This window comes from Anolis sagrei, chromosome 8, assembly GCF_037176765.1.
Source record: "Anolis sagrei isolate rAnoSag1 chromosome 8, rAnoSag1.mat, whole genome shotgun sequence".
In the NCBI taxonomy this organism is placed as follows: Eukaryota; Metazoa; Chordata; class Lepidosauria; order Squamata; family Dactyloidae; genus Anolis; species Anolis sagrei.
The window spans coordinates 6,136,271-6,163,016 of record NC_090028.1 but is presented as its reverse complement, the minus strand read 5'-3'; the positions used below and the strand labels follow the sequence as shown (position 1 = coordinate 6,163,016).

The 26,746-nt window shown below is 43.4% G+C and overlaps 1 protein-coding gene across 1 annotated transcript in view; it reads left to right on the top strand.

Moving 5' to 3' along the window:
* The first annotated feature begins 3,168 nt into the window (after positions 1 to 3,168).
* The window catches only part of CETP (cholesteryl ester transfer protein), a 47,881-nt gene continuing 24,303 nt past the window's right edge, over positions 3,169 to 26,746 (top strand). Inside the window, exons 1-8 of the mRNA XM_067470998.1 lie at positions 3,169 to 3,454; positions 10,357 to 10,471; positions 14,503 to 14,637; positions 17,383 to 17,453; positions 17,608 to 17,695; positions 19,752 to 19,821; positions 22,416 to 22,476; positions 24,176 to 24,267. Of these exons, the coding sequence (XP_067327099.1) occupies positions 3,205 to 3,454; positions 10,357 to 10,471; positions 14,503 to 14,637; positions 17,383 to 17,453; positions 17,608 to 17,695; positions 19,752 to 19,821; positions 22,416 to 22,476; positions 24,176 to 24,267 (882 nt within the window). The 5' untranslated portion in view covers positions 3,169 to 3,204. The remainder of the gene's footprint in view (positions 3,455 to 10,356; positions 10,472 to 14,502; positions 14,638 to 17,382; positions 17,454 to 17,607; positions 17,696 to 19,751; positions 19,822 to 22,415; positions 22,477 to 24,175; positions 24,268 to 26,746) is intronic.

The following is a 26,746-nucleotide window of genomic DNA, read 5'->3' as shown; positions in this document are numbered from 1 at the left end:
TGGAACGCCCTTTCAAGGGAAATAAGTCAGGCCCCATCACCTCCCCTCTTTTCGTAAAGACTTGGTGGTTTCAACAAATCTTCAAGAGTGACCAGTGGTAGCTCAGCCCAGACAGTGTCCGGACACAACCAAGCCCCCTATATATTACCCTGGTCATTCTCCTATCAGGCCCCTGGAAATAGCTCGTCCCCGCTTTTGTCGTTTACCTACTACAGGACTGTACCCAAATCCCAGACCCATCTTTTTTCAATTTGTATCAGTCTTGACCCAGCCTTTTTAATTGTCCTAACCCATTCCTTTTCCATGCCCTAAAAAATAGACATGAAGAGCAGGCAGGATATTTCTTTAAATATTTATGTGTTGTTGAGTAATTCCATGCTTACGTTGCTGTTACTCTTATTTTTTGTTCATGCTGTGACCCCTGGCCTTTGACCTGTGGGGTCCCGCAAGGCTCTATTCTGTCTCCCATGCTTTTTAACATCTACATGAAACCGCTGGGAAAGGTCATCCGGAGTTTTGGAGTTGGGTGCAATCTCTATGAAGATGATGCCCAACTCTACTACTCCTTTCCACCTAATTCATAGAATCATAGAATCATAGAATCAAAGAGTTGGAAGAGACCTCCTGGGCCATCCAGTCCAACCCCCTGCCAAGAAGCAGGAATATTGCATTCCAATCACCCCTGACAGATGGCCATCCAGCCTCTGCTTAAAAGCTTCCAAAGAAGGAGCCTCCACCACACTCCGGGGCAGAGAGTTCCACTGCTGAATGGCTCTCACAGTCAGGAAGTTCTTCCTAATGTTCAGATGGAATCTCCTCTCTTGTAGTTTGAAGCCATTGTTCCGCGTCCTAGTCTCCAAGGAAGCAGAAAACAAGCTTGCTCCCTCCTCCCTGTGGCTTCCTCTCACATATTTATACATGGCCCTCATCATATCTCCTCTCAGCCTTCTCTTCTTCAGGCTAAACATGCCCAGTTCCCTAAGCCGCTCCTCATAGGGCTTGTTCTCCAGACCCTTGATCATTTTAGTCGCCCTCCTCTGGACACATTCCAGCTTGTCAATATCTCTCTTGAATTGCGGTGCCCAGAATTGGACACAATATTCCAGATGTGGTCTAACCAAAGCCGAATAGAGGGGTAGCAATTCCAAGGAAGCCCCTTGGGTACTGGATGACTGCCTTGCTGCTGCGATTGTCTGGATGAGGATGAATAAGCTGAGGATAAATCTTGACAAGACAGAGGTCCTCCTGATCGATCGTAAGCCAGATCGGGGTATAGGGTGACAACCTGTGCTTGATGGGGTTGAAGTCACAGGTCTGCAACTTGGGTATCCTCCTAGACTCATCGCTAACGCTTGTAGCTCAGGTGTCGGTGGTGGCTGGGAGGGCCTTTGCACAATTAAGACTTGTGCGCCAGCTGCAACCGTACCTCGTGAAGTCGGATCTGGCTAGGGTTGTTGTAGGTTTTTTCGGGCTATATGGCATTCTCTCCTGACATTTTGCCTGCATCTATGGCAAGCATCCTCAGGAGGAAACCATGAAAATGAACAAAATCTGGCTACCAATATTAAAAAAAAACTCTAAAATTACAATAGCACAACAACACAGAGGAAACAAACAAGGACATCTAATCACCTCTCAACAAGTTTGCTCCAGGCACTGTCAGGCCACTATATGCTAATCAAGGTGGTCAGTTGAAACATTCACACCTAGCTCCAGCAGGCAAGAGTCCTTTGTCTCAACCTGGTCATTTCACAGATATATAAACCCACTTTCCTAGTTCCACCAGACCTCACTACCTCTGAGGATGCTTGCCATAGATGCAGGCGAAACATCAGGAGAAAATGCCTCTAGAACATGGCCATATAGCCCGAAAAAACCTACAACAATCCAGACATCAAATCACCTCTCAACAAAAGTTTTCTCCAGGCACTGTCAGGCCATTATATGCTAATCAAGATGGTCAGTTGAAACATTCACACCTAGCTCCAGCAGGCAAGAGTCCTTTGTCTCAACCTGGTCATTCCACAGATATATAAACCCACTTTCCTAGTTCCAACAGACCTCACAACCTCTGAGGATGCTAGCCATAGATGCAGGCAAAACATCAGGAGAGAATGCCTCTAGACCATGGCCATATTGCCCGAAAAAACTTACAACAATCCAGACATCTAATCACCTCTCAACAAAAGTTTGCTCCAGGCACTGTCAGGCCACTATATGCTAATCAAGGTGGTCAGTTGAAACATTCCCACCTAGCTCCAGCAGACAAGATTCCTTTGTCCCACCCTGGTCATTCCACACATATATAAACCCTTTTTCCTAGTTCCAACAGACCTCACTACCTCTGAGGATGCTTGCCATAGAGGCAAGCGAAACGTAAGGAGATAATGCCTCTAGAACATGGCCATATAGCCCGAAAAAACCTACAACAACACATTATTATTATTATTATTATTATTATTATTATTATTATTATTATACGACTCCGGCCCGGTTTACCTCTGTTCTCCCCTATGAACCATCAAGATTACTAAGATCGTCTGGAGGGGCCCTGCTCTTGATCCCGCCGGCCTCACAAGCGCGGCTGGTGGGGACGAGGGCAGGGCCTTCTCAGTGGTGGCCCCGCGACTCTGGAACTCTCTCCCGCCAGAGGTTAGAACCGCCCCAACAATCCTGACATTCAGGAAACAGGTGAAGTCGTGGTTATGGAGACAGGCTTTCAAAGAATGAGGCAATGATCTGGATGGAAGACGGTGTATATTCGATTTTAGTATGACGACTGACCACTGTAGTTTTAAATATATGTGCTTTTTAAATGTTTTATTGTAATGTGTATTTTGATATTTTACCGATTGTATGTGTTTTTATGGTTGGAAACCGGGCTGAGTCCCTCTTATGAGGTGAGAAGCTCGGTATATAAAACTTTGAAATAATAAATAATAAATATTATTATTATTATTATTATTATTATTATTATTATTATTATTATGTTTGTAGCCTTGACCTCTTCAGGTGCCCTGGAAAATCCCAGGAAGCCTTCCTGAAGCAGTCATTCACCTTCTGGATATTTTTCATGGCACAGTTTTGGAACCCCTTCTCTAGAGAAGAGAATTTGCACACAGAAGGCGGTCTGAAAGGGTTAAGAGGAAAGCAGAGGGGTTGGTTCCACGCAAGGAAGTGGGTCATGTCCTGTGCTGTCCAGGGATGTACAAATGGCCCGTGCCCTCTGCCGTAAGGACAGCGAGAGCCGGCAGTACTCTGGCTGCTCTTCATTCCTCCTCTCTAAAGCACGCTGTGGATTTGGGGCAACCTTTGAAGATGGAGCCAAAGTCTTTGGTGGTCTTGGCAGCTCTTTTGGTCAGCAGCGCTTCGGCTTGTGAAGATGAGCCATCCACCTCCTCCTTCAATGCAACGGGGATTGTCTGCAGGCTCACCAAGGCGGGTGCGCTCGTGCGTAAGTCTTGGCAAGTCCCCATCGCAGTCCCTTCTGGGATGAACTGGGGAATGCTCTCCATCCACCCAACATCTTCCCTTCCTTTCTGCTCTCTTTTCTTCAGTCGTAAGGCTGAACAGGGAATAGGGTTACAGCCTGTGTTAGACGGGGTTACACTCCCCCTGAAGACGCAGGTTCGCAGCTTGGGAGTGATCCTGGACTCATCGCTGAGCCTGGAACCCCAGGTCTCAGCGGTGGCCGGGAGAGCTTTTGCACAATTAAAACTTGTGCACCAGTTGCGCCCGTTCCTGGGGAAGTCTGATCTGGCCACAGTGGTCCACGCTCTTGTTACATCCCGAATAGACTACTGCAACGCGTTCTACGTGGGGTTGCCCTTGAAGACGGTTCGGAAACTTCAACTGGTCCAGCGAGCGGCAGCCAGGCTGCTCGCTGGGGCGACATACAGAGAGCACATCACCCCTCTGCTGTGTCAGCTCCACTGGCTGCCGGTTCAGTTCCGAGCCCAATTCAAGGTGCTGGTCTTGACCTATAAAACCCTGTACGGTTCCGGTCCAGCGTATCTGTCCGAACGTATCTCCCTCTACGTCCCACCACGGAATTTAAGATCATCTGAGGGGGCCCTGCTCTCGACTCCACCGCTTTCTCAAGCAAGGCTGGTGGGGACGAGGAGCAGGGCCTTCTCAGTGGTGGCCCCCCACCTGTGGAACTCACTCCCAGTGGATATCAGGGCATCGACATCACTCCTGTCCTTTAGGAGAAAGACAAAGACGTGGTTGTGGGACCAGGCCTTCGGGCAGTCTGCTAACTAGATAGGACAACCAGGCAATTAGGACCGGCAGGACTGATATATGTGGATTGATAAATGTGGAAGAAAACTCTGAACCATGAGATAGCGAACACTGACTGGCAAGAAGGAAGAAGCGGTTGTATCGGTTTGTATGAAATTTTACTGGTTTTATTGGTTTTAACGGGTTTAGATGCAATGTATTGTTGTTGTTGTTGTTTGCTAATTTGTTATTTTGTTTTATTGCTTATTATTGATGTATGCTATGGGCATCGAATTGTGCCTTGGATGTGTAAGCCGCCCTGAGTCCCCTTCGGGGTGAGAAGGGCGGGGTAAAAGTAAACCAAATAAATAAATAAATTTGGCTTTGCTTACGTTTTTGGTGTCTGCGTGCCATGCCCAGGAGCAACCCCAGTGGCTTCTACTGCTGTAGTTATCTTTACAGTATGTAACATGATGTCTTTTCCTGTCTTATGAATGTCATTTCATAATTGATAATTTCATAAAAACATGGGAAACATTTATTAAACTGCCCCAAACTTTGTTTTTGTGCAATTTATTCGATGCTTAGACCATAGGTCTTTCACATACAAGGCAAGGCAAATAAATACATATATTTTATGTATTTCATAGAATCATAGAATCATAGAATCAAAGAGTTGGAAGAGACCTCATGGGGCATCCAGTCCAACCCCCTGCCAAGAAGCAGGAATATTGCATTCAAATCACCCCTGACAGATGGCCATCCAGCCTCTGCTTAAAAGCTTCCAAAGAAGGAGCCTCCACCACACTCTGGGGCAAAGAGTTCCACTGCTGAACGGCTCTCACAGTCAGGAAGTTCTTCCTAATGTTCAGATGGAATCTCCTCTCTTGTAGTTTGAAGCCATTGTTCCGCGTCCTAGTCTCCAAGGAAGCAGAAAACAAGCTTGCTCCCTCCTCCCTGTGGCTTCCTCTCACATATTTATACATGGCTATCATATCTCCTCTCAGCCTTCTCTTCTTCAGGCTAAACATGCCCAGTTCCCCAAGCCGCTCCTCATAGGGCTTGTTCTCCAGACCCTTGATCATTTTAGTCGCCCTCCTCTGGACACATTCCAGCTTGTCAATATTTATTGTGTCAGGGGCAACCAGACATTTGTATTACATTTTTAACAAAAAACAAAAAAAACAGACAGACAAAACACAGAATTTGCAAGCTTGGTAGTTGATTAGATGTCCTTTGACCATTATCTGGCCACTTGGAGTGCTTCTGGTATTGCTGCAAGAAGGTCCTCCATTGTGCATGTGGCTGGGCTCAGGTTGCATTGCAGCAGGTGGTCACTGGTTTGCTCTTCTCCACACTCGCATGTCGAGAATTCCACTTTGTGGCCCCATTTCTTCTCGTTGGCTCTGCATCTCGTGGTGCCAGAGCGCAGTCTATTCAGCGCCTTCCAAGTCGCCCAGTCTTCTGTGTGCCCAGGGGGGAGTCTCTCATTTCGTATCAGCCATTGGTTGAGGTTCTGGTTTTGAGCCTGCCACTTTTGGACTCTGGTTTGCTGAGGTGTTCCAGCGAGAGTCTCTGTAGATCTTAGAAAACTATTTCTTGATTTAAGTCGTTGACGTGCTGGCTGATACCCAAACAAGGGATGGGCTGGAGATGTCTCTGCCTTGGTCCTTTCACTATTGGCTGCTACTTCCCGGCAGATGTCAGGTGGTGCAATACCGGCTAGACAGTGTAATTTCTCCAGTGGTGTCGGGCGCTGACACCCGGTGATAATGCGGCTTGTCTCATTAAGAGCCACATCCACTATTTTAGTGTGGTGAGATGTGTTCCACACTGGGCATGCATACTCAGCAGCAGAGTAGCATAGCGCAAGGACAGATGTCTTCACTGTGTCTGTTTGTGATCCCCAGGTTGTGCCAGTCAGCTTTCGTATGTGCCAGTCAGCTTCTAGCACCCACTTTTTCCTTGATGTTTAGGTAGTGCTTCTTGTAGGTAAGAGCACGGTCCAGAGTGTCTCCCAGATATTTGGGTGCGCTGCAATGCTCCAGTGGGATTCCTTCCCAGGTAATCCTCAGAGCTCGGGATGCTTGGCTGTTCTTGAGCTGAAAGGCACATGTCTTGTGTTTTAGATGGATTGGGGATCAGCTGGTTTTCCCTGCAATGGGCAGTAAGAGCACCTAGAACTTCGGAAAGCTTCTGTTCAACCATCTCAAAGCTCCCTGCTTGAGTGGTGTTGGCACGATCATCAGCATAGATGAAACTCTCTGTCTCTTCTGGCAGTGGCTGGTCATTTGTGTAGATGTTGAACATGGATGGAGCAAGCACGCTCCCCTGAGGCAGGCCGTTCTTCTGTTTCCGCCATCTGCTTCTCTGGCCCTGGAACTCAACAAAAAAGCTCCTGTTTTGTAGCAGGTTTCCTATGAGGCGGGTGAGGTGGTCGTCCTTTGTGATACTATACATTTTTATCAGGAGGAGGCAGTGGTGGTTCACAGTATCATAGGCTGCTGACAGGTCTATGAAGACAGCTCCTGTGATCTGCTGCCTTTCAAAGCCATCTTCTATGTGCTGAGTCAGGTTACTTACATACATACATACATACATACATACATACATACATACATACATGAATGCCAGATTATTAAATACAATATAAAATACACAATAAAATCCTATAAATCAATAATATGCTACATATATCAATGGCAAGATGTATTTTTAAAATACTACATACTGTATGGCAGTGTTTCTCAACCTTCCTAATGCCGCGACCCCTTAATACACTTTCTCATGTTGTGTTGACCCCCAACCATAACATTATAACTGTAATTCTGCTACTGTTATGAACTGTAATGTAAATATCCAATGTGCAGGATGTATTTTCATTCAGTGGACCAAATTTGGCACAAATACCCGATACGCCCAAATTTGAATACTGGTGGGGTTGGAGGGAATTCATTTTGTCATTTGGGAGTTGTAGTTGCTTTCATTTATAGTTCACCTACAATCAAAGAGAATTCTGAACTTCACCAATGATACAATTGAACCAAACTTGGCACACAGAACTCCCATGATCAACAGAAAATACTCGAAGGGTCTGGTGGGCATTGATCTTGAGTTTTGGAATTGTAGTTTACCTACATCCAGCTAGCACTGTTGACTCAAACAATGATAGATCTGGACCAAACTTGGCATGAATACTCAATATGCCCAAATGTGAATACTGGCAGAATTTGGGGGAAATAGACCTTGAAATTTGGGAGTTGTAGTTGCTGGGATTTATAGTTAACCTACAATCAAAGAGCATTCTGAACTCCACCAATGATGGAATTGAACCAAACTTGACACACCGAACTCCTATGACCAACAGAAAATACTGGAAGGGTTTGGTGGGCATTTACCTTGAGTTTTGGAATTGTAGTTTACCTACATCCAGATAGCACTGTTGACTCAAACAGTGATGGATCTGGACCAAACTTGGCATGAATACTCAGTATGCCCAAATGTGAACACTGGCGGAATTTGCGGGAAATAGACCTTGAAATTTGGGAGTTGTAGTTGCTGGGATTTATAGTTCACCTACAATCAAAGAGCACTCCGAACCACAGTCCACAATGGATCTGCACCAAACTTGGTACACTACCTACATGATCAGCATTGAATACTGGTGGTGTTGGGATGGGGGGGGGGGAGGCTTTTTTTGAATTCTGGGAAATGTAGTTCACCAAACTAAGACCTAAGAAATATGTGTTCCTAAGACCATCAGAAATATCTGTTTTCTTACGTCTTTGGCAACTCGTCTGAATCCTCTTCGGACCCCCCCCCCCCCCCCCCAGAAGTCCCAACCCCCAGGTTGAGGAAACGCTGCCCTAAGGCTTTGTGGTCACTTTCTGATTTATTTATTTATTTATTTGCTTCGCTTATATACCGCAATTCTCAGCCTAATGGTGACTCATTGTGGTGTACAACACAGAAAAACAGGTGCAAAATACAAGCATAAAATAAAATAATCCACAGTACATAATTATCAAAACATCTCATCAAAAACATCAACATTACTATAAAGCCATTCCGAGTCGTCTCATCGTCAAGTTCACAATCCGATACCATTTCCGTTGTTCCATTCCTATGCTCAAGTTACCAGTCATTGCACTTCTATTCAAAAGCCTTCTTAAACAACCAGGTCTTTAGCTTCTTGCGGAATATCAACAGGGAGGGGGCTAGCCTGATGTCTATGGGAAGGGTGTTCCACAGCCGAGGAGCCACCACCGAGAAGGCCCTATCTCTCGTCCCCGCCAGCCGTGCCTGTGACGCAGGCAGGATTGAGAGCAGGGCCTCCCCGGAAGATCTCAAAGTCCTGGTGGGCTCATAGGTCGAGAGGCGGTCAGTTAGGTATCTTGGGCCGGAACCGTTTAGGGCTTTATAGGCCTTGAATTGAGCCCGGTAGCAGATCGGCAGCCAGTGGAGCTGGTACAGCAGGGGGGTTGTATGCTCCCTGTGCCCCGCTCCTGTTAGTATCATGGCTGCCGCACGTTGGACCAGTTCGAGCTTCCGGGCCGTCTTCAAGGGCAACCCCACGTAGAGAGCATTGCAGTAGTCTAAACGGGATGTAACCAAGATCATCTGGGGAGGCCCTGCTCTCGGTCCCGGCCGCATCGCAGGCGCGGTTGGCGGGGACGAGAGACAGGGCCTTCTCGGTGGTGGCCCCCCGGCTGTAGAACGCCCTACCTGTGGACATCAGACTGCTGGCATTTCGGAGGAAGCTCAAGACCTGGCTTTATGAACAAGCGTTTGGCTAATTGTGCAATGAAACACAGTAAGATGGTACAATCGAACACAGGAATTGGTATAAAGGATTCTGATTGCGGATTCTGATTTTGATTTGTTTGCTGAGGCGCACGTTTATGTTAATGATTGCTTGATATTGATATGTTTTGTATAATGTGTTTTAACTGCTTTTTCGATGTTGTTGTGTTAACCTTTACTATGTAAACCGCCTTGAGTCGCCTTTTTTGGCTGAGAAAGGCAGTACAGAAGTAAAGCAAATAAATAAATAAATAATAACCAGAGCGTGGACTACCGTGGCCAAGTCAGACTTCCCAAGGTACGGGCGCAGCTGGCGCACAAGCTTTAGCTGTGCAAATGCTCCCCTGGTCACCGCCGAAACCTGGGGTTCCAGGCTCAGCGATGAATCCAGGATCACACCCAAGCTGCGAACCTGCGTCTTCAAGGGGAGTGTGACCCCATCCAACACAGGCTGTAACCCTATACCAGTGGTTCTCCACCTTCCTAATGCCGTGACCCCTTAATACAGCCCCACATGTTGTGGTGACCCCCAACCATATCATTGTTTTTGTTGCTACTTCGTAACAGTCATTTCCCTACTGTTATAAATCATAGTGTAAATATCAGATCTGCAAGATGTATTTTCATTCACTGGACCAAACTGGGCACAAACACCCAATGCACCCACAAGTAAATGCGAGTGGGGTTGGGGGGACTATTGATTTTGTAATTTGGGAGTTGTAGTTGCTGGGATTTATAGTTCACCTACAAATCAAAGAGCATTCTGAACTCCACCAGCGATGGAGATGCCGCACAGAACTGCCATGACCAACAGAAAACACTGGAAGAGTTTGGTGAGCATTGACCTTGAGTTTGGGAGTTATAGTTCACCTGTATTCAGCGAGAAATGTGGACTCACGCAATGGTGGATCTGGACCAAACTTGGCACAAATACTCAATATGCGCAAATGTGAACACTGGTGGAGTCTGGGGAAAATAGACCTTGACTTTTGGGAATTGGAATTGCTGGGATTTACAGTTCACTACAATCAAAGAACATTCTGAACTCCACCAAGGATAGAATTGGCTCAAACTCCCCACATGGAATCCCCATGACCAACAGAAAATACTAAGTTTTCTGATGGTCTTTGGCGACCCATCTGACACCACTTCGCGACCCCCTCAGGGGTCCCGACCCCCAGGTTGAGAAACACTGCCCTATACCCTGTTCGGCCTTGCGAATGACCAGGAGGACCTCTGTCTTGTCTGGATTCAATTTCAATTTGTTCGCCCTCATCCAGACCGTTTTATTTATTATCTCTCATGGCTGTTATTTTTCTTCTCTCCTGACAGTGAATGAGCAAACTGCGCAGGTCATTCAGACAGCGTTCCGACACGCGGACTACCCGGATATCAAAGGGGAGAAGTCCATGAACTTCCTGGGCAAAATCGCCTATGGATTAACAAAGTAAGTAACGGGGTCTAAACTTCATACAGTTCTCCTTTCCTCCACAATTGTCCGCTTTGAGAATGTATTACTCCACTCTAAGCCTTGGGATAGGTGTCAGAGGAACTCTCCATGGTGCTGAAGCTATGGAGGACTGTGTTTTAGCACCTTGGAAAGCTCCTTTTCCATTCGTGTTAGAGGCTAGAGTTTGTTCTTGTGATAACACCTCGAATCAAATATGTTCTCGATAGAAACTCTTTGAATTTCTGCCTGAAGTTGACCTACATATTCTTAGAGAGGATGTCTAAGTCCTCCGGTGTAATTGCACAGGAAGAAACCCTATGTAAAGACTAACCAAAGACACACACACACATATCAAAGTATGTATGTTTGTATATCTATACATTAGGCCTGGGTAACAACGGAAAAATTTGTTTCTATAATCGATTCGTTTTTTGGGGTTTTTTGCGTTTCGTTATTTAAAATGATTACAAAATTTTCCTTTTAAAAAGTTCGATATTTACGAAATTTCGTAAATGTGAAAAAAATTACAAAACATTCATAGAATCCTAGAATCAAAGAGTTGGAAGAGACCTCATGGGCCATCCAGTCCAACCCCATTCTGCCAAGAAGCAGGAATATTGCATTCAAATCACCCCTGTCAGATGGCCATCCAGCCTCTGCTTAAAAGCTTCCAAAGAAGGAGCCTCCACCACACTCCGGGGCAGAGAGTTCCACTGCTGAACGGCTCTCACAGTCAGGAAGTTCTTCCTCATGTTCAGATGGAATCTCCTCTCTTGTAGTTTGAAGCCATTGTTCCGTGTCCTAATCTCCATGGAAGCAGAAAACAAGCTTGCTCCCTCCTCCTCCCTGTGGCTTCCTCTCACATATTTATACATGGCTATCATATCTCCTCTCAGCCTTCTCTTCTTCAGGCTAAACATGCCCAGTTCCTTAAGCCGCTCCTCATAGGGCTTGTTCTCCAGGCCCTTGATCATTTTAGTCGCCCTCCTAAAATGATTAACGAATCGATTTCCGAAACAATAACGAATCGATTCGTTAATGGCGGACGCGACCGCGAAATACGCTAAAAAACCTCCAAAAACTTCTGAAGCTTCCCTCTCCCTCTGTTGTTGACTGTTGGTGTGATATTATAATTTTTTTTTCACTAATTAAACAAAAAACAACCATAAAACTTGCCCCAGACATGCGGAAATAATAACGAAACGACCTCAAAACAATAATGAAACGAATACAATAACGAAATACGAAGCATTTACAAAACTATTTAAAAATTCGTTTTTTAAAAAAAATGCTCCAGAATGGTTCGTTATCGTTTTGTAATTAAAAAAAATAACGAATTATTAACGCATTACGAATTAACGAAACGAAACCGCCCAGCCCTACTATACATCTATCTATTCCACGAAGGCTGTTGCTAGGCAAAGTGGCCCTTTGTGATGTTGCCAGAAAAGAAAGGTGAGATGTTTATGATGAGAAAGAGAGGAAGGAAAGAGCCACAAAGAGAGCTGTATCGCCATGAAAACATTGAGAGGCAGGCCCTCTCGGAGCTGGAGAAAGGAGAAAGAGGAGAAAGGGGAAAAGGGAAGGAAGAAAGAGAAAAAGAAGGGAAGGAATAGATCAGGATAGAGAAAGGAAGGAAGGGGAAAAGTAGGGGAAGAGAAGGGAAATAAAGGAATGTAGATGGAATGGAAGGAAGGGGAGAAGAAAGAAAGAGAAAGGAAGAAAAAGAGAAGGGGAGAAAGGAATGTAGAAACAATGGAAGAGGGAACAAAGAAAGAAGGAAGGGAGGAAGAAGAAGAGAAGGGAAAGAAAGGAATGTAGAAAGAATGGAAGGGGAAGAAAGAAAGAAAGAAAGAAAGAAAGAAAGAAAGAAAGAAGGAGGGAAGTGGAAGAGAAGGAGGGAAGGAATGTAGAAGGAATGGAAAGAAGAGGGGGGAAAGAAAAATAAAGGAAGGAAGGAACAGGAGAAGAAGGGGAAGAGAAGAGAAAGGAAGGAAAGTAGATGGAATGGAAGGAAGGGGAGAAGAAAGAAAGAGAAAGGAAGAAAAAGAGATAAAGGAGAAAGGAATGTAGAAAGAATTGAAGGAAGAGGGAACAAAGAAAGAAGGAAGAGAGGAAGGAGGGAAGAAGAAGAGAAGGGAAAGAAAGGAATGTAGAAAGAATGGAAAGGAGAAGAAAGAAAAAGTGAGGGAGGAAGGAAAGAAGGATGGAAGTGGAAGAGAAGGAGGGAAGGAATGTAGAAGGAATGGAAAGAAGAGGGGGGAAAGAAAAATAAAGGAAGGAAGGAACAGGAGAAGAAGGGGAAGAGAAGAGAAAGGAAGGAAAGGTGGAAAGGAAGGAAGGAGAGAAGAAAGAAAAAGGAAGAAAAAGAGAAGAGAAAGAAAGGAATATAGAAAGAATGGAAAGGGGAAGGAAGAAAGAAGGAAGAAAGGAAAGAAGGAGGGAAGTGGAAGAGAAGGAGGGAAGGAATGTAGAAGGAATGGAAAGAAGAGGGGGAAAGAAAAATAAAGGAAGGAAGGAACAGGAGAAGAAGGGGAAGAGAAGAGAAAGAAAGGAAAGTAGGTGGAAAGGAAGGAAGGAGAGAAGAAAGAAAGAAAAAGGAAGAAAAAGAGAAGGGACAGAAAGGAATATAGAAAGAATGGAAAGGGGAAGAAATAAAAAAGTGAGGAAGGAAGGAAAGAAGGAGGGAAGTGGAAGAGAAGGAGGGAAGGAATGTAGAAGGAAAGGAAAGAAGAGGGGGAAAGAAAAATAAAGGAAGGAGGGAACAGGAGAAGAAGGGGAAGAGAAGAGAAAGGAAGGAAAGTAGGTGGAAAGAAAGGAAGGAGAGAAGAAAGAAAGACAAAGGAAGAAAAAGAGAAGGGAAAGAAATATAGAAATAATGGATAGGGGAAGAAATAAAAAAGTGAGGAAGGAAGGAAGGAAAGAAGGAGGGAAGTGGAAGAGAAGGAGGGAAAGAATGTAGAAGGAATGGAAAGAAGAGGGGGGAAAGAAAAATAAAGGAAGGACGGAGAGAAGAAAGAAAAAGGAAGAAAAAGAGAAGAGAAAGAAAGGAATATAGAAAGAATGGAAAGGGGAAGAAAGAAAGAAGGAAGAAAGGAAAGAAGGAGGGAAGTGGAAGAGAAGGAGGGAAGGAATGTAGAAGGAATGGAAAGAAGAGGGGGGAAAGAAAAATAAAGGAAGGAAGGAACAGGAGAAGAAGGGGAAGAGAAGAGAAAGGAAGGAAAGTAGGTGGAAAGAAAGGAAGGAGAGAAGAAAGAAAGACAAAGGAAGAAAAAGAGAAGGGAAAGAAATATAGAAATAATGGATAGGGGAAGAAATAAAAAAGTGAGGAAGGAAGGAAGGAAAGAAGGAGGGAAGTGGAAGAGAAGGAGGGAAAGAATGTAGAAGGAATGGAAAGAAGAGGGGGGAAAGAAAAATAAAGGAAGGACGGAGAGAAGAAAGAAAAAGGAAGAAAAAGAGAAGAGAAAGAAAGGAATATAGAAAGAATGGAAAGGGGAAGAAAGAAAGAAGGAAGAAAGGAAAGAAGGAGGGAAGTGGAAGAGAAGGAGGGAAGGAATGTAGAAGGAATGGAAAGAAGAGGGGGGAAAGAAAAATAAAGGAAGGAAGGAACAGGAGAAGAAGGGGAAGAGAAGAGAAAGGAAGGAAAGGTGGAAAGGAAGGAACTAGAGAAGAAAGAAAGGAATATAGAAAGAATGGAAAGGGGAAGGAAGGAAGGAAGGAAGGAAGGAAGGAAGGAAGGAAGAAAGAAAGAAAGAAAGAAGGAAGGAAGGAAGGAAGAAAGGAAAGAAGGAGGGAAGGAATAGAGAAGGAAGGAAGGAAGGAAGGGAAGAGAAAGAAGGGATGAAGGAATAGAGGAGGGAAGAACCCATGTTCACTGAATTTATTTGAGTAACAAGACTGAGCACATTGGTTTGCTCCTTTAAAGTTCAAGACTAAAAATCAGAACAAATTCATTGACCAATGGAGGAAAAAAAAATCCAAACTACTTGAAGTTGACGTGTACCGATCCAACTGTTCCTTTTTGACAGCATCCACATCAACGACTTGTCCATAGAAGACAGCAAGGTCAACTTCAAGGAGGACGACGCCATCGATATCGAAATCCACAACGTCTCGGCCTCCTTCCAAGGGACCCTGAGCTATGGATATGTCGGCGCCTGGCTGTGAGTATATATATATATTTCAAGCCCCATATAAGACTATAGGTGTCTCTGGGCTCCATGAATCATAGAATCATAGAATCAAAGAGTTGGAAGAGACCCCATGGGCCATCCAGTCCAACCCCATTCTGCCAAGAAGCAGGAATATTGCATTCAAATCACTCCTGATAAATGGCCATCCAGCCTCTGTTTAAAAGCTTCCAAAGAAGGAGCCTCCACCACACTCCGGGGCAGAGAGTTCCACTGCTGAACGGCTCTCACAGTCAGGAAGTTCTTCCTAATGTTCAGATGGAATCTCCTCTCTTGTAGTTTGAAGCCATTGTTCCGCGTCCTAGTCTCCAAGGAAGCAGAAAACAAGCTTGCTCCCTCCTTCCTGTGGCTTCCTCTCACATATTTATACATGGCTATCATATCTCCTCTCAGCCTTCTCTTCTTCAGGCTAAACATGCCCAGTTCCCTAAGCCGCTCCTCATAGGGCTTGTTCTCCAGACCCTTGATCATTTTAGTCGCCCTCCTCTGGACACATTCCAGCTTGTCAATATCTCTCTTGAATTGTGGTGCCCAGAATTGGACACAATATTCCAGATGTGGTCTAACCAAAGCAGAATAGAGGGGTAGCATGACTTCCTTAGATCTAGACACTACGCTCCTCTTGATGCAGGCCAAAATCCCATTGGCTTTTTTTGCTGCCACATCACATTGTTGGCTCATGTTTAACTTGTTGTCCACGAGGACTCCAAGATCTTTTTCACACGTACTGCTCTCGAGCCAGGCATCACCCATTCTGTATCTTTGCATTTCATTTTTTCTGCCAAAGTGGAGTATCTTACATTTGTCCCTGTTGAACTTCATTTTGTTAGTTTTGGCCCATCTCTCTAATTTGTCAAGATCGTTTTGAATTCTGCTCCTGTCCTCTGGACTATTGGCTATCCCTCCCAATTTGGTGTCGTCTGCAAACTTGATGATCCTGCCTTCTAGCCCTTCATCTAAGTCATTAATAAAGATGTTGAACAGGACCGGGCCCAGGACGGAACCCTGCGGCACTCCACTTGTCACTTCTTTCCAAGATGAAGAGGAAGCATTAGTGAGCACATGAAGATGGGGAGGTCTCTTTATGATTTCTTGTTGTTATCCTCATCCTTGTTTCTTTTCCGCTTTTGTCCCCATTAGAAACTCAAGGCAGCTAATAAATATTTTTATGATGGCTTACATGTCAATTGTTTCCAGAATCATAAATCACACTCATCTCCTTGTCACACAATGAGACGAGGTTTCCTCCCTTCCCATGACCTTGGGGCAATTACTACTTTATTGTTTCCTTATGATAACTGATAATAATAATAATAATAATAATAATAATAATAATAATACGACGTGTGATCCAATACAACAGCCAGCAGAGTGATCTTGTTTGCTGTGGACTCATTTTGTTGTGTTTCAAATAATAATAATAATAATAATAATAATAATAATAATAATAATAATATAGTAGTAATAGTAGTACTTATTAATGACTTGGATGAAGGGTTAGATGGCAGGATCGTCAAGTTTGCAGACGACACCAAATTGGGAGGGAGAGCCAATACTCCAGAGGACAGGAGCAGGATTCAAAACGATCTTGACAGATTAGAGAGATGAATGGCCAAAACTAACACAATGAAGTTCAACAGGGACAAATGCAAGATACTCCACTTAGGCAGAAAAAACGAAATGCAAAGATACAGAATGGGGGACGATGATGCCTGGCTCGAGAGCAGCACATGTGAAAAAGATCTTGGAGTCCTCGTGGACAGCAAGTTAAACATGAGCCAACAATGTGATGTGGCGGCAAAAAAAGCCAATGGGATTTTGGCCTGCATCAAGAGGAGCATAGTGTCTAGATCTAGGGAAGTCATGCTCCCCATGCTCTATTCCACTTTGGTTAGACCACACCTGGAATATTGTGTCCAATTCTGGGCACCACAATTCAAGAGAGATATTGACAAGCTGGAATGTGTCCAGGGGAGGGTGGCTCAAATGATCAAGGGTCTGGAGAACAAGCCCTATGAGGAGTGGCTTAAGTAGCTGGGCATGTTTAGCCTGAAGAAGAGAAGGCTGAGAGGGGACACGATAGCCATGTATAAATATGTGAGAGGAAGTCACTTTTTGCTTGATGTTCAGGCAGTGCTTCTTGTAGGTCAGGGCATGGTCCAGGGTGACTCCCAGGTATTCAGGTGCGCTGCAATGCTCCAGTGGGATTCCTTCCCAGGTCATCCTCAGAGCTCGGGATGCTTGTCTGTTCTTGAGATGAAAAGCACATGTCTGTGTTTTAGATGGGTTGGGGATCAGCTGGTTTTCTCTGTAATAGGCAGTAAGGGCTCCTAGAGCTTTGGAGAGCTTCTATTCTACCATCTCAAAGCTCCTTGCTTGAGCAGTAATGACACGATCATCAGCATAGATGAAGCTCTCTGTCCCTTCTGGCAGTGGCTGGTCATTTGTGTAAATGTTGAACATGGATGGAGCAAGCACGCTCCCCTGAGGCAGGCCGTTCTTCTGTTTCCGCCATCTGCTTCTCTGGCCCTGGAACTCAACAAAAAAGTTCCTGTTTTGTAGCAGGTTTCCTATGAGGCGGGTGAGGTGGTTGCATAGTGATACTGATTATCATTGTGAATTCTAGCAGACCTGTATCTTTAATCATCCCATTGATATCCAAGCAGAGAGTACTTATAACCTGCATTAACGTTTACATTACTTTAAATGTGGCCACAGGTTGAAACTCATCCATTCCATTGACTTCGAAATCACTTCCTCTATCGATTTCCAGATAGACACGAAATTGGGTAAGTACGTAAGTAAGTAGTTGTGGAATAAGGAGGCAAATGTTTGGAAACATATCCTTCTCCCGGGCAAGAAATTTTGCAAGGAAGTCATTGGATATTGTGCTATTTTCAAAGACTCAGGAAGTGTCTTTCTCTCTCTCTTTCTCTTGCACAGTTTGTGAAAATGGGCGCATGGTGGTGCACACGTCCAACTGTTATCTCACCTTCCATGAACTGACTTTGCACCTCCAAGGAGACAAAGAGTATGTGCCTTCTTACATAATGCGGACCTGGGTTTGTTAGTATTTGTATTATTACGGTAGTAGTATTAGATTCTGATGCTAGCTTTAAGTACCAGACAATACCCAGGTTAGGCCCAAGTTGGCCATGGTGGGTCTGTGTGCCAAGTTGGGTCCAGATCCGTCATTTTTGGGATTCACAGTGCTCTTTGGATGTCGGTGAACTACAACTCCCATTATTCTGGGACAATTCTCTCCAAACCTCTACAGATTTTAAGTTGGTCGTGATGGGTCTGTGTGCCAAGTTTGGTCCAGATCCATCATTGGTGGGATTCACAGTGCTCTCTGGATATGGATGAACTACAACTCCCATTATCCTGAGCCAATTCTCTCCAAACCTCTACAGATTTTAAGTTGGTCGTGATGGGTCTGTGTGCCAAGTTTGGTCCAGATCCATCGTTGATGTCACTCGCAGTGCTCTCTGCTGGATATGGATGAACTACAACTTACATTATCCCAGATCAATTCCTTCCAACCTCTATAGATTTTAAGTTGGTCATGATGGGTCTGTGTGCCAAGTTTGGTCCAGATCCATCGTTGGTGGCACTCACAGTGCTCTCTGGATATAGATGAACTACAACTCCCATTATTCTGGGTCAACTCCCTCCAAACCTCTACAGATTTTAAGTTGTTGTGATGGGTCTATGTACCAAGTTTGGTCCAGATCCATTTTTGGTGGCACTCACAGTGCTCTCTGGATATGGATGAACTACAACTCCCATTATTCTGGGTCAATTCCCTCCAAACCTCTACAGATTTTAAGTTGTTGTGATGGGTCTGTATGCCAAGTTTGGTCCAGATCCATCGTTGATGTCACTCGCAGTGCTCTCTGGATATGGATGAACTACAACTTACATTATTCTGGGTCAATTCTCTCCAAACCTCTACAGATTTTAAGTTGGTTGTGATGGGTCTGTATGCAAAGTTTGGTCGAGATCCATCACTGGTGGGATTCACAGTGCTCTCTGGATGTGAGAGTGCTCTCTGGAGGTGGGTGAACTACAACTCCCATTATTCTGGGTCAGTTCCTCCAAACCTCTACAGATTTTAAGTTGGTCATGATGGGTCTGTGTGCTAAGTTTGGTCCAAATCCATCACTGGTGGGATACACAGTGCTCTCTGGGTGTGGGTGAACTACAACTCCCATTATCCCATTATCCCTCCAAACCTCTACAGATTTTAAGTTGGTCGTGATGGGTCTGTATGCCAAGTTTAGTCCAGATCCATCATTGGTGGGATACACAGTGTTCTCTGGATGTGAGTGAACTACAACTCCCATTATTATGGGTCAATTCCTCCAAACATCTACAGATTTTAAGTTGTTCGTGATGGGTCTGTGTGCTAAGTCTGGTCCAGATCGATTTTTGGTGGCACTCACAGTGATCTCTGGATATGGATGAGCTACAACTCCCATTATTCTGGGTCAATTCCTCCAAACCTCTATAGATTTTAAGTTGGTCATGATGAGTCTGTTTGCCAAGTTTGGTCCAGATCCATTGCTGGTGGGATTCACAGTGCTCTCTGGATGTGAGTGAACTACAACTCCCATTATCCCAGATCAATTCCCTCCAAACCTCTACAGATTTTAAGTTGGTTGTGATGGGTCTGTGTGCTAAGTTTGGTCCAGATCCATCTCTGGTGGGGTTCACAGTGTTCTCTGGATGTGGGTGAACTACAACTCCCATCATCCTGGGTCAGCCCTATTTCTTCCATACTAAGACCAGTGATAGAAACAGCTCCAAAATGGGGTGCGTCTTAGAATTGCAGGTGCATCTAATGTATTTTTATTGTTGGTGGTGAGACTGAAATCAGGGTGCATCTAATAATAATAATAATAATAATAATAATAATAATAGGTGTGAATTCATCAGTCTTACTTACATAGGAACAACTTAGCAACTGACTAACACCCGTCTGAAGTTTTCCTCCATATGTTTACTCACTGTGTTGTCCTTAAACTGGACTATATTTTGGCCTAAATATTGCTTTTAATGCTCACATTTCTTTTGTCCCCATTCAGTCCAGGGTGGTTAAAGCAGCTTTTTACAAACTTCATCTCTTTCACCTTGAAGCTAGTTCTCAAAAACCAGGTAAGAATGAGGTATGGGTACCTGTACTTATTCTCTCTCTATATATATGTATTATATACTTATTCAATATACATAAACATATAAATATTAGGCTTGGGCCATCCAGTTCATTAATTTCGTAATTCATTATTAATTCGTATTTAAATTAGCTTACGATCCAATATCGAACCATGCAGGAATAGTGTGAGGAGTAATTAAGAATCGAAACAATTTTTCCAATTTTCGTAATTATTTCGTAATTATTTTCGTATGTCTGGTGCAAGTTTTACAATCTCGCATTTACCCCCCTTCCGGTCCCTTTGCTCTGCTGCTTCCCTCCTCTTTCCTCAGGCTTCTTCTTGCCTCACTCTAATATACAATACTATAATATAATATATAATATAATAATATTATAATAATATAATATATATATTATATTATATTATTATAATACTATTATATTATAGTATTGTATATATTATATTATATTATTATATTATATATTTTATTACTATATTATTATATTATATTATAATTGTATAATATAATATAATATAATATAATATATATTATAATATAATATACAATAATATAATATTATAATATTATAATATAATATACAACAATATAATAATATAATATAATATAATATAATATAATATAATATAATATAATATAATATAATATAATATAATATAATATAGTTGTTGTTAGTTTTATCACACCAACAGTCAACAACAGAGGGAGAGGGAAGCTTCAGAAGTTCCTCCTGTCCCATTTGGAGGTTTTTTTTAGCATATTGCGCAATTGCGTCCGCCATTAACGAATCGATTCGTAATTTACGAAATTTCAGAAATTTTGAAATTTTAAATTTCGGAAGTCCTCAGAATTTAGAAACGCTAGCGCACCCTAGAAACGAAACGAGTTTAGAACCAATTTTTTTCTTGATCGCCCAAGCCTATTATATGTAATTTTACAATGCTTGTGGGGAAACAATATTTTTTGTTGATCCATTGTCTATGATATAATAATAGTAATAGTGTAAATAATAATAATAATGGTTTATATAGCTTTGTAATATTAATACTGGTGTATATAATAATGATAACAATAACAATGATTTTGGTCTCTATAATAATTATCAGTGTGTTTTGGGGAAACCCTTCCCTTCCCTCCTATCTATCTCTCCCTTCCTCCCAAAGAAAGCCCCCCATATGTGTAAACATTTGTCATTGTTATTATTAAGTTTAATTTTATTTATTTGTTTATTTCTTTATTTGCAGTATTTATATTCCGCCCTTCTCACCTGCAGGGGACTTAGGGCAGAGTACAATGCACATATACATGGCAAACATTCAATGCCATAGACACACAACATATATAGACAGAGACACAGAGGCTATTTAACATTCCAGCTTTCCAGCTTCATGAGGGTATGCTGAATTCCGGCCACAGGGGGAGCTGCTGCTTCACCGTTCACTTGTGACACCGAGTCCTTGATGGAGTACTTCCTCATTCTTATGCATGCTGCTGGAAAGTTTTATGGCGTCATAAATTAGTTAAATTAGCCTCCCCGCATAAAGCAGTATCTAAATTTCCTACTTGACAGATGCAACTGTCTTTCGGGCTACATAGGTCGACAGCAAGCTAGACTATTAATGGCCGGAAGCTCACTCCGACCTGGGCTAGCTTCAAACTCATGACCTCTCAGTCAGTAGTGATTTAATGCAGATGACTCCCAGCTAGGTGCCTTACACATGTGTAGTTTCAGCGTCCTGTGATAAATAGAAGTGGGTCAGGGGAAATCTTTAATGAACTCTCCTCGTATGAGTCCACACTTACGGTGTTGTAAATTAGTTAAATTAGCCCTTCCGCATAAAGTGGTACCTAAGTTTCCTACTTGGAAGATGCAACTGTCTTTCGGGCTGCATAGGTCAACAGCAAGCTAGACTATTAATGGTCGGGAGCTCACTCTGACCTGGGCTGGCTTCAAACTCATGACCTCTTGGTCACTAGTGATTTAATGCAGATGACTCCCATCTAGCTGCCTTACACATGTGTAGTTTCAGTGTCCTGTGATAAATAGAAGTGGGTCAGGGGAAATCTTTAATGAACGCCCCTCGTATGAGTCCGCACTGCTAGAAGGTTTTATGGTGTTATGTCATAAATTAGTTAAATTAGCCTCCCTGCATAAAGCGGTACCTAAGTTTCCTACTTGGAAGATGCAACTGTCTTTCGGGCTACATAGGTCGACAGCAAGCTAGACTATTAATGGTTGGGAGCTCACTCCGACCTGGGCTGGCTTCAAACTGGTGACCTCTCGGTCAGTAGTGATTTAATGCAGCTGGCTACTAACTAGTTGAGGCCATAGCCGGTCCTATCCCGCTTTATCTCTCCAGAAGGATACTCAAAGTGGTGAATATTAAAAGCATTACCATATAATTTAAAACAGTGATTCCTAACCTTTTTTTGACCAGGGACCACTCTCTAACATTAGTAACAAAAGGGTTACGAATCAGTTTTTGGTCAACTTTAGATTCAGTTTGGTTATTTGGGGTGTGGATTCAGAACAAGTCAGATTAAATCCAGAAAAATATATATATATTCCTTTATAGGTGTGTAAAGAAATCAATTTCCTGTCTCAGCTCCTGGCAGATTTTATTATGGGCAGAGCAGGTAAGAACCCCATTTCGCCCCATTTTTTTTTGGTTACGAAAAGCTCAGATTTTGTAATTTTTCATTCCTAGTCCAACGTAACAGTTGTGCAAGACCTAGCACAGTGGTGAATTGTGATGCCGCACAATTGAGTGCACAACCCAATGTGCAATGGAAGCACATGAATAACTTATGGATCATCAACCTTCAATGGTTTTTTAATACATCTAATTGATTTTATAATTGGATTTTCCCAGTTTGGGGAACATGTCAAGATACTGACAGAATGGAAGATGCATTGGGTTCTGGTTTAAGGCTGAGATGGGGAGAACATTTGAATACTTAGGCAATCCCTTGTAGTCCGAGGATGATGGTCCTCCAAGTGTAGTGTCCGTAGGTGACTGTGGAGCCCTCTTCTTGATCTGCATCTTCTCCCACAGTGAAGACATCGGATTCCAGGTGGAAGGCGGTCCCAGTCGGGGTTGGCTTGACGCACCTTCCTCTTGACACGTTTCTCTCTTTCGCCCTCCATTCGTGCCTCTTCCAATTCTACAGCACTGCTGGTCACAGCTGACCTCCAACTGGAGCGCTCAAGGGCCAGGGCTTCCCAGTTCTCAGTGTCTATGCCAGAGTTTTTAAGGTTGGCTTTGAGCAGGTCTTTAAATCTCTTTTCCTGTCCTCCACCATTCTGTTTTCCGTTCTTGAGTTCGGAATAGAGCAACTGTTTTGGGAGATGGTGGTCAGGCATCCGGACAATGTGAAGTTGATGGCGGAGGACCATCGCTTCAATGCTGGTGGTCTTTGCTTCTTCCAGCACACGGACATTTGTCCACTTGTCTTCCCAAGAGATTTGCAGGATTTTCCGGAGGCAGCGCTGATGGAATCATCCCAGGAGTTGGCTGTGACGTCTGTAGACAGTCCACGTTTCGCAGGCATATAGCAGGGTTGGGAGGGGAATGGCTTTATAAACAAGCACCTTGGTCTCCCTACGGATGTCCCGGTCCTCAAACACTCTCTGCTTCATTCGGAAAAATGCTGCACTCGCAGAGCTCAGGTGGTGTTGAATTTCAGTGTCAATGTTGACTTTGGTGGAGAGGTGGCTGCCAAGGGAGCGGAAATGGTCAACGTTTTCTAATGTTACACCATTAAGCTGTATCTCTGGCATTGGAGAGGGGTTGGCCAGTGACTGCTGGAAGAGCACTTTGGTTTTCTCGATGTTCAATGACAGGCCGAGCTTCTCGTATGCTTCTGCAAAGGTGTTTAGAGTGGCTTGTAGATTTCTTCTGAATGTGCACAGATGACATTGTCATCGGCATACTGGAGTTCTATAACAGATGTTGTAACCTTGGTTTTGGCTTTCAGTCTGCTGAGGTTAAATAGCTTGCCATCTGTCCGATAGATGATTTCCACTCCGGTGGGAAGCTTCCCATCAACAAGGTGAAATATCATAGCAATGAAGATGGAGAATAGAGTTGGGGCAATAACACATCATAATACATCAGATGGTGGTCGGGCATCCGGACAACGTGGCCGACCCAGTTGATGGCGGAGGACCGTTGCTTCAATGCTAGTGGTCTTTGCTTCTTCCAGCACACTGACATTTGTCCACTTGTCTTCCCAAGAGATTTGCAGGATTTTTCGGAGGCAGTGCTGATGGAATATATATATATATATTGAAAATAATATTGATTCATTGTTATTTTTTTAACCTCCCCTACAGCAAACTTCATCCAAGACGGAGATATCGGAATGGATATTTCCCTAACGGCACAACCGGTGATAAATGCAAACTACCTGGAATCGCATCATAAGGTAAGAAGAGGCAGTTTGGCCTCTCAACCAGAAAACAAAAAAATATGCTGTTTTTAGTAGCTAAGATCTTCCTTTATTTATTTATTATTTATTTATTCATTTCGGGTGCTTCTACCCCGCCCTTCTCAACCTCCGAGGGGGGACTCAGGGTGGCTTACAAAAAGGCACGATTCGATGCCTACACAAGATATGCATACATACAAAACAGCAGTTAAAACAATTAGCAAGTTAAAACAGTCGGTACATAACACAATTAATAAAACTAAATCTCATATTCAGCGTTGATCTTTCAGAGTTCCATAATTCCATTCCGTTTAGTCAATTCCTGTCCATCGTCAAGTCCTTTCTTTAGCTGCCAGAATGTCCGAATGCCTGGTCCCAAATCCAAGTTTTCAATTTTTTCCTAAAGGAAAGGAGGGATGTCGCTGATCTAATTTCCCCAGGGAGTGAATTCCACAGGTGAGGGGCCACCACTGAGAAGGCCCTGCTCCTCGTCCCTGTCAATCTCACTTGTGAAAGAGGCGGGGTCGAGAGCAGGGCCTCCCCAGAGGATCTTAGACTCCGAGGTGGGACGTAGAGGTAGATCCGTTCGGACAGATACATTGGGCCGGAACCGTATAGGGTTTTGTAGGTCAAAACCAGCACTTTGAATTGTGCTCGGAATTGGATCGGCAGCCAGTGGAGCTGACACAACAGGGGGGTGGTATGCTCCCTGTATGACGCTCCGGTGAGCAGTCTGGCTGCCTCCCGCTGGACTAGTTTCCGAACAGTCTTCAAAGGCAACCCCACTATCCCAGCGAGAGACCAGAGCATTGACAGAGTCGCTAGCCAAGGAGGTGGAAAAATCCCCAAGAGCCATCAGAAAGCCATTTGGATCCATAAGTCTCCTGGGGCGGACCATTCTAATGGGTCCACCACCCATGCGGAGGTTAGAAGGCACAGTTAGTCTAAACCCGATCAGGTGGTGATCGGTCCATGGCAATGGAACGATGGTCAGCTCCTCCATCCCGTCACCCTCATCCCATCCCCGAGAAAAGACCAAATCCAATGTGTGCCCAGCACTATGGGTGGGACCAGATATTAATTGGAACAGACCCATGGTTGCCATGGCGGCCATGAAGTCCTGAGCCGCACCAGAGAAAGAGGCCTCAGCATGGATATTGAAATCTCCCAAGACTAAAAACTGTTGGGAGCTCAACTCCATGTCCGAGACCACTCCTGCTAGCTCAGATAGGGAGACTGTAGTGCAGCGGGGTGGTCGGTACACTAACAGAATCCCTATCCTGTCCCGGTCACCTATCCTAAAACTAGCACATTCAAAAGAAGATGACTGTGGGATGGGACACCTGATCAAGGTAATAAAATCCTTATAGACCACTGCGACTCCACCTCCCCGCCCTCCAAGCCTTGGTTGGTGCTGAACAGAGTAACCTGGCGGACAGAGTTGGGAGAGATTCACCCCCCTCCCTCGTCCAGCCAGATCTCCGTTATACAAGCCAGGTCAGTTCGTTCTTCTTGAATTAGATCTTGTATAATGGAAGTTTTTCCATTAGGGTTGTGTATTGTCCAATCCTATGCACGAAGTTACACACTGTTCTATACAGCTCTTGTGGGTGGTGGTGGTGCAATGGGTTAAACTATTCAACTGTTGAATCTGCTGACATAAAGGTTGGCAGTTTGAAACCACAGATCAGGATGAGCTCCTGCTGTTAGCTCTAGCTCCTGCCAACCTAGCAGTTCAAAAACATGCAAATGTGAATAGGTGTTACATTCCAGGTCCAGAAGAAGCCCTCTGACTTAAAACACACCACACGAAGAGCGAAGAATCAAATCTTCTTTTATTTTATTTCAATCTGTATTTTGTAAACTACCATGAGTCTCAGTATTGGAGAAAAGGAGAGATGATGAAAATCAGAATCATAATTTATATTTCTATTAATATAATAGAAATATATTATATTAATCTGTAGTTTGAAAACTGTAGTTTGAAAACTACAGTGGCCCTCACTATTGGAAAAAAGAGGGATGACGATGATGATAATAATTTATATTTTTATTAATATCTTAACATGTATTTTAATCTGCATTTTGTAAACTACCTTGAGTCTTTGTATGGGAGAAAAAGAGGGATGGTAATGATAATAATCATAATAATCAATGCTATTATTATTATTTATTTATTTATTTATTTATTTATTTACGGCGCTTATATGCCGCCCTTCTTACCCCGAAGGGGACTCAGAGCGGCTTACAATATATATTTTCATACAATATATTATATTATTAGCAAAGTACAGTATCAGTATATATTACTATATTGCACTATACCATTATATTGTAATATTATTAGTAATATTACATGTAATTAAATATATAATTATAATTATAATATTGAATTATTATTACTAGTATTATATTGTATTACATTATTATTATTATTACAGTATAATTCCTTTATCTATGCATTCAATATATATGG